This window comes from Pterocles gutturalis, unplaced genomic scaffold (genome assembly GCF_000699245.1).
Source record: "Pterocles gutturalis isolate BGI_N339 unplaced genomic scaffold, ASM69924v1 Scaffold39057, whole genome shotgun sequence".
Classification (NCBI taxonomy): domain Eukaryota; kingdom Metazoa; phylum Chordata; class Aves; order Pterocliformes; family Pteroclidae; genus Pterocles; species Pterocles gutturalis.
The window spans coordinates 6668-15000 of NW_010116783.1; the positions used below are offsets into that span (position 1 = coordinate 6668).

The 8333-nt window shown below is 36.2% G+C and overlaps 1 protein-coding gene across 1 annotated transcript; it reads left to right on the forward strand.

The window, feature by feature from the left end:
• Window positions 1-517: 517 nt before the first annotated feature.
• On the forward strand, window positions 518-7759 carry KDELC2 (KDEL (Lys-Asp-Glu-Leu) containing 2; the record flags this gene model as incomplete). The annotated part of the gene is made up of 7 exons (XM_010075609.1): window positions 518-715; window positions 2085-2371; window positions 2798-3014; window positions 4374-4570; window positions 4999-5193; window positions 6189-6293; window positions 7147-7759. Coding segments are annotated over 7 exons (1325 nt in total), but the record flags the coding sequence as incomplete, so codon positions are not given.
• Window positions 7760-8333: the final 574 nt, after the last annotated feature.

Consider the following 8333-nt stretch of genomic DNA (forward strand, 5'->3'; position numbering starts at 1 on the left):
TGCTTTTCAGTAGCTGGGACTTTAAATTTGCAAGACAGTCAGCTGCAGCCCAAAGGTGAACAATTTGTATCTGACTCCTGCATGCTGCAACTGCCTTTCCACAAGCTGGCAAGTATTCTTTTCTCCTGTTATTTTAACTTGGTTTCCTATCATCTCTCTTACTCTAGAGGAAATGATTGTTCTCAGAGCACTGATTTATAAAGATAATATTAAACCTAATCCTTGTTTCAAAATACTGTTAGCCTTTCCTTCTATGTTGTAATCATTATTTAACCTTTTATCTCCCATCTACATGTTTTCCATTTATTAGATATGTGATGATCAAAAAAATTTGGTAGGATGATCTTCCATCACTGGAAATTAATTTTACCAACTTGGTATAATGAAAAAAATTCCAGTGCAAGGTTAAATTAAATTCCATTTACATAATCCAGTAGAGTTTGCTCTCACCTTTATTTCATATATGTGATTCTAGTAGCTTAAAGTGCTTTTATCTGTTTTTATGTTCCTCTTTTAGGAAGAACACAGTTTAAAGTGGTAATTAAAGCATTATCTCCAAAAGAAGTCCCCAGAATTTACACCCCTCGCCCGTTGGATAGAAATGATGGCACATTTCTTATGCGGTATCGGATGTATGGGAGTGTCAGAAAAGGGTTAAAAATTGAGATATTTTATGGTGATCAACATGTAGCTCAATCTCCTTATATTTTGAAAGGTAAAGGTATTTTTTTATTTAATTTAATATATGATGGTAGCTACAGAAATGCTATGGTCTGATTTACTGTGAGAGGAAGAGGTGGGAAATTAGAGGTTTGTTTGCCCTTGTTCATGTGGTGTCCTCACAAACATTCTCCTTTGAGAAGTAGGCAGTGACAATCTCAATTCCTAGACAGGTTACAGGACCTAGATGCATAAGTGTGTAGGTTATGGCCTCTGACGTTAAGGTGATGTGTCTGGACATCTGCTCTTCCCTCTTCTGCATAAGGAAATGGGTCTTTTCAGATTTGGTAGGGAATAAGAGAGCAATGCTTGTATTTTTACTATTTTCAAGTGGGCATTCACTTAAACATTGTGTTACTGTTATCTAAAGTAGAAAATATTATCTGCAAAAGTAAGGAGTTTGTGTTGTTCCCAATACTTTATAATGTAAATGTCTGTGTGAGTTTTAAAAAGTGTGATCCTTCCTAACAACAAATATACTATTTCTCTAACCAGACAATATTTAACTTTCTTTCTATTAGCCCAGTTTGATTCAGTGCAGATCTGTACTATGGAAGAACTTAAAAGCAGGGAAGACAGGGCAAATTATTCTCTCATTCCAGATCTGCTTCTTTGACTTCCTTCTCTTGCTCTCCAAAAGGTAGCTCTTTAATAAAGAAAAAGATAATATGAAGTTACTTCTCTGGAGAGTCTTGTTTCAGTTTACCACTACTTCTAACCAGAATTTGGTCATAGGGTTTTTTTATTATAATTTCCTAAATACAAACTTAGAAATGTCTTCAAATTGAAATAAAACTGTATGCCCTCTTTTTGCTGATGCATGGGACAGAACCCATTCTTGATGAGAAGTCCATGAAATATGGGCTCTTTTAAAATGCTCTACAAGGCTCTTGCTTATGCCTAAGCTCTCTGGTTCAAAAGGACATAAAGAATAGTTGATTATATAAAAGAAAACACCTTATGCCAGAGGTAAAGGCTACTTTATCAAAGTTCTGAATTAGGCTAAAATTGAAACTGTAATACCTGAGCTTTGGTAGTTACGGACAGTTAGAACAATTCTGAATATTCTGTATGGTTGGCAGGTAGCACAAATAATGGAGGCCAATATTACTGATTAATTTTACCCTGATAACAAAAAATCTAGTATTCTGATTTGTGAAAAGATAAGAATGTTGCTGTTTTCTCAATTATGCTGTTCAACCTCAGGAACATGATAGGGAGAATGATTTACCAGGAAAACTTTAGAAAACTGAATAAAAAATGTCAACCCACTGTAATGTCTACATTTATATGCCCATGTGTTTGAGGAATTATGATTGCTGTAGAATCACAAATATAGACTCTCAGTGCCTTGTTTTCTGCAGGAGCCGTTTATCATGAATATTGTGACTGTCCTGAAGAAGACCCTGAGATCTGGCAGAATGTTATGTCTTGTCCATCCCAAGAACCTCAGATTACAAAGGACTTCATTTCTTTTCCCACCATTGATCTTCAGCGAATGTTTAAGGAAATCCCAACAAAGTTCAGTCAGACAAGAGGTGCTATTGTTCATTACACTATTCTCAATAATCACATCTACCGTCGTTCCTTAGGGAAGTATACAGACTTCAAAATGTTCTCTGATGAAATGTTCCTGTCACTGTCAAGAAAGGTATCAGTTTCGATTATTTAAGAGTATTAAGTCACATACTAATACGGCACTTGTTGTTTTATCTTTAAAATTCCTGTAGTAAGATTTGACTTTTGTTTTTTCGTCAAGATAACAGTGTATCTTTAGGGATCAGGCTGTAACTAATGTGTGGGGTTTGTGCTTGACAGTAATGAAATTGCTAGGAAAGCTGCAGGGACCAAGGCCCGACTCTGCGAGCGTTATCCTGGCCTCTGTCAGTGTTCCCTTCATACTTGATTGTGGGGCAGAAACTTGAAATTCGTATCTTAAGCTCAGCTAAAGCTATTAACTATCTAGTAGGTTTATTGATTCAGTTTGACATTAAGAGAACTGAGGAATACACTGTATGTAAGAGTGACAAACAGCTTCTATCTTTTTGTTACTATCCTTTCTTGGGTATACATTTAGGTTCGTCTTCCTGATGTGGAGTTTTATCTTAATGTTGGAGATTGGCCAGTTGAGTATCGAAAAGCTAATGACACACCTGCTCCTATACCTGTCATTTCATGGTGTGGCTCTGTGGATTCAAGAGATATAGTCCTTCCAACGTATGATGTAACCCACTCGACTCTTGAAACCCTACGTGGAGTCATGAATGATCTCCTTTCTATTCAAGGAAATACAGGTAAATTAGAAATTGAGGATTTTAAAAGAGCATTTGTAAATTCCATCAAAGCAGCAAGTTGTATTTAAATAATGTGTTAAAGTCTTCAGTTCACACATGCCTTAGGAGGTCTCTTAACACAAGCACGTTAGTCTATACAGATTCTAAATGCTTTCAAGACCGCTACTAAGCAGGTTTTAATACAGATTTAGAGACAAAATTTAAGAAGTCCAGTTCACCATTATAGTGAATTTTAACTTAAAGGTATCCAGAAGATAGCTACCATGACCTATCAAAATAAAAGTAAATATAATTAAAAGGCCTCTCTTCTCAGTGAAGGACCTGAGTATGCTCCTTCTAATCAAATAGTAATCCTTTTCCTGGCAGTGATGGGAGCCAGTGTTCTTTTTACATAAAATTGAATTTGAATACTGAAAGAAGTAAACTAGTACTATGCTGCAGCCTCTTTCGACTAAGAAAATACTGCCTGTATAAAAAAACACTTCTGAATTGTTTTTCTCATTTTGAAGGAAGAGTCAGTGGAAGAGTTAGTTTTCCCCCAGGAAATTAACAAATACTTACAGATCAGACAAATGGCATGACCAATACCTGAGGAGTAAAACTTGACTGAGGAGATATTTCTTTTTATTTGATTAGTTCACAGTTTCTCTTTTCTTTATTCGTTTTTGAATTATTTTAATTAAATTATCAGTTTGAAGCACTCTGTGTTTACTCATTTAGTACAGCTGCTTTCCAGTTAGGACATGATAAGATCCTGCTCCACTTCAGTAGGTCCTTTAAGGAAATTTCCAGCAGAAGGACAAGGAAGGACATATTTAATGCTTTTAAAAGCAGGCAGTAAGCAGAGATTAAGTCTTTCTGACTGTTGATAAATATCTTGGGGACACAGTACAGCCATTTTTTTCCTTTATAAGTCACCATTAAGTGATTCCTCAAAGACCTAACTAAATTGCTGGGTAGCAGGAGCAGATTTTACTAAAGAAATTTTTATTATTGTGGCAGGCTTTATGGATGGAGAATTACTTCAATTGTTAGTATTTTACTTATATAATTTGATTATAATTCCTTATGTAGCTTTCAAGATATTTCAAGTTATTTAAATATAAAACTGTTGAGTAGAAAAGCAGTTCTCTGCTTTTCCTTTTATAAGTGGCTCAGTTTCTTATCCCAAAATTCAAGCCAGAACTGGAAGTTTAAACCCTGTGATTAATAATTGATTATGGATTCACAAGAAAACATCCCTGTTTTACCACGTCTCTGAGTGTAATGCCACTGTCATAGCAAGTTCCTTATTTGCACTAAACATATCTTGAACATTTCATTACTGTTTGCTTTTATCTTATGATTTAATGCTTGTAGGCCCCTTCTGGGAAAACAAAACTGAGCGAGCCCTATTTAGAGGTCGAGACAGCCGAGAAGAACGTCTCTATCTTGTCAGGTTATCCAAGGAAAATCCAGAACTACTAGATGCTGGAATAACAGGATATTTCTTCTTCAGAGAAAAAGAAAAAGAGCTGGGAAAGGTTCAGCTAATGGGCTTCTTTGACTTCTTTAAGGTAGCAAGCAAATTACAGTCTTGGATTAATTTTGCTGTCAAATTCTTACCAACTGAAAAGACAAGGCTTACTTTTGCTAATTCCCTTCAGTATACAAAACAATTATGCTACACTGGGAACACTGGTCCATGAGGGGTTGATAGACCACCTGTAATCAAAGTCATAGGGTGACACACTTCTAAAGAAAGCCACTCTACTCTTTTTGTGGAGTCCCTTAGAGGGAGTTCTTGGAGATTTTTTTTTTAATAGACTGCAAAATTCGATTTCTCACCGTCAGGGTTTTTTCTTTATATGGGGTGAATATGAAAATGATGGAAGATGAGAATTAATAAACACAATTATGTCTTACTTGTGAAAATCATCTTTTATACAGTCAGTGTTCCAATTAAAGATGTTTCACCTTTTTTTCCTCTGTCTTCACGTTGTAGTACAAATACCAAGTGAATGTAGACGGGACTGTAGCAGCTTACAGGTTTCCATATCTCTTGCTTGGTGACAGCCTGGTATTGAAGCAAGATTCCCAGTACTATGAACACTTTTATATTGGATTAAAACCATGGAAACATTATGTTCCAGTTAAAAGAAACTTAGAAGACTTGCTAGAGAAAATAAAATGGGCTAAGGTAAGTTCTATTACTAATTCAAGTTCAAAGTGATAAACAAACATGTAGACAACTTATTTTAATACTCTCTGTATTTCCATATACATATTTTGCATGAACTCTATTGAGATCCTGGGATAAAGGAAGTACATTTTGTTGTTAGTAGAGGATGTGAAGGCCTTAATTCTCTAGTCAGGGAAATACTTAAGAATTTGGTTTAGGTATGTGCAGAAGCGTTTCATGAGTCAGAGCCCCAGTATACTGACTAATGCAGGTAATTTTCAAAGAAACGCCCAGAATCTGAGATACTACGTAATTATATCACTTTTTTTTATGTCCTGACTAGAACAAAAGTCATTGCATGTTCTGTTTGAATCTACAACAAAATTCTGCTCTGTGACATGCTCAGAATAAGAGGCTTGGATTCTCTAACCAAACAAACCAATACAATTGTGTCTGAAAACACCATTTGTGCTTTAAGTTTAGCTATTAGGTTAAAAAACATAGGGAAAGTTTCTGTTCTGAGGGTACTGTAGTTCTTCATAAAGAATCAGATGAGAATACTAAAAGCTTTGAAATATAGACCTAAAACACTTGAGAGTAAGTACATTAATTCAAGCAGAGTTATTTTTAAAATAAAGACATTGAATTACATTGTATAGGAGAGGACAACGGCTGTGGCATTGTCTTCTAAGTATGTGTGGGAGATGTCAGACCTTTTGAAGAGGCTTGTGGCTTGGACAAAACAGTAACACAGTAATCAACTGAGTTTGAAAATTGTACAATTATCCATTAAAGTTGTTATTGATAGCCCTAAGGTACCAGTTGTAACCATAAAAACAATCCAGTATTTTTTTAAAAATCTGCAATTTAAAGTGTGCCTTTACAGTCTACCAGTAATTGCACATAAAGTTGCAGATTTGAATAGCCCCTTTAATAAAACTTATAATGCTGGCCAGGCTTTGAGTAACTCACTGATTGCTCTATTATTAACTTGTTTCATTTCAATTTTCCAGGAAAATGATGAAGAAGCAAGAAAAATTGCTAAAGAGGGACAATTAATGGCAAGAGAATTACTTCAGCCTCACAGGTTTTACTGCTACTATTATAAAGTGCTCCAGGTTAGTGCAATAGATCACTTTAGTACTTTCCCCCAATTGCTACTGCTACCAATGCTACAAATTTCATATTCAGTCCTTACTTATATCAATAGGAGACATGGTTCATGTTATTCACAGGAGATTGGTGTGAAGAGCTTTGGTAAAACTTGCTTCATCATTGAAGAGGCACCTGAGATAATAGTTGTTTTACAGAATCAGATATTTTAATTCCCCCTCCGCCCATCCCCACAGTCTGACCTGTTTTGAGGGTCACTTGGTACTGTAGTTCCTAACAGATGTAGGAGATAATCTGTTCACAACTTTCTTCCTTTTTCCTTTCATACTTATCCCCTCATGAGCTATTCCACAGTGCTACAAAACAATGAATACATGGAAAAGAAATTCCAGAGCTATGGATAGTAGAGTAAGGCCAAATAGTCACTGCTTCCCTAGGACATGCAAATCTCTAGTGAAAGAAGTTTCTGTTCTCTGAAAGTACTAATTTCTTTTTCCTGATCTGCTGTGCAGAGTTAGATCTCAGCTTCAGCAGCCACAGGTTGACACAAAGTTTGGAACTGGTCAGTGTAAAAAAATGGCAGCATTATATGCATAAAGTGGTTAGAGGCACAAATAATGTCAATATTCAAATTACCATTAATAATAGGACAGGGGAAAACATTAAAGGAGGTTTTCAGAGGCAATGTAGCCTATTAGTAGGTGTGTTATAAAGACACCTTGTAAACAGGTTGTAAACAAATGACATAAGGAGCCGGGATAAAGGCAAGCTTGTGAGTGGAAGGGAGGAGGAAAATTCTGTTTTGTGAATTAGACATTGGTGCTTATGGCATTCTTAAATGTTGTTTATATATTTCAGAAATATGCCAAACGCCAAGCCAACAAACCTGAAATACGGGATGGAATGGAACTTGTACCTCAGCCTGATGACAGAGACTCAGTATGCAGTTGCCACAGGAAAAAGCCTTTAAGGGAAGATCTATAACTGTACCAGATGGAGAAAATCCCCCACTTACAATGCAAGAATTTAAATAGGAATTAAGCTGTGAAATCTAAGACACTTTGGCAAACATTCCTAGTTATGTATTCTTGTATTTACATATCCTTTTTCATGCTGACTCTGATCTACAACTTTGGTTCCCACAATTTTGTCTCCATGACCACCACCAGACAGATACTGAGCCTGGAATGGGGAGCATCTGGGGGATTTGTTTGATGTACTGTATCTTCAGGAAGAAGAGCGCAGCGCTGCTCATGGTGTGGCTGGGACCTAGTTACCAAAGGTTTATGAGGAACCAGTCATCCACAAAAGATCCATGAGTCAGTGCAAGTTATTCTACAGGAGCACTTGCAACATACTAAAACAGTGTTATGATTTCTTCGTAAAGTTTACCTCAGTGTGAGATTGTTTCTTGTATACAAAACAATTTTCTAACTAGACAAAGAAAATGAATATCTGAGATTTACAGATATCAAAGCTGGTGTTGCTTTGAGATTATTTTCTGGTGTATAACAGATAACAAAATACAGAACACAACTTAATATTTATCCATTTCAGGTGAAAATGGAGAGGAGGGGAGGAGATCAAAGCAATATTTTTATAACCACCATGTCTGTAAATCACCAAAATTAAATGCTGCTTTGAAGCAGACCATGTAGCTATCACAATCACAGCACTCTGAGTGCCAAGACACCACTTCCCTGCCACTGACCATGTGTGTCAATATAGGCACAGATCCACAAAAAGATTTAGGAACTTCAGGTGATGGCCAGGTGAAATATTGGTGTCTTAGTTCAACAGTACAGTCTACACTACTCTAGGCTACTTGAGTATTCACACACCTGAAACTTGTTAGCAAGGTTTTACACTGCCTAGATTTTACTTCTGCATAGAGCTACAGATGCCACCATCTTTTTCACTTAGGTTCATGCACTACTTTTTCCTGTGCCTAAGTCCCCAGAAGGAGCTTATCCATTTTCTGAATTTAGATCATACCTAACTTTATACTGAGATCAGAGAGCAGATCAGACTTCAGTGTTTTGGTC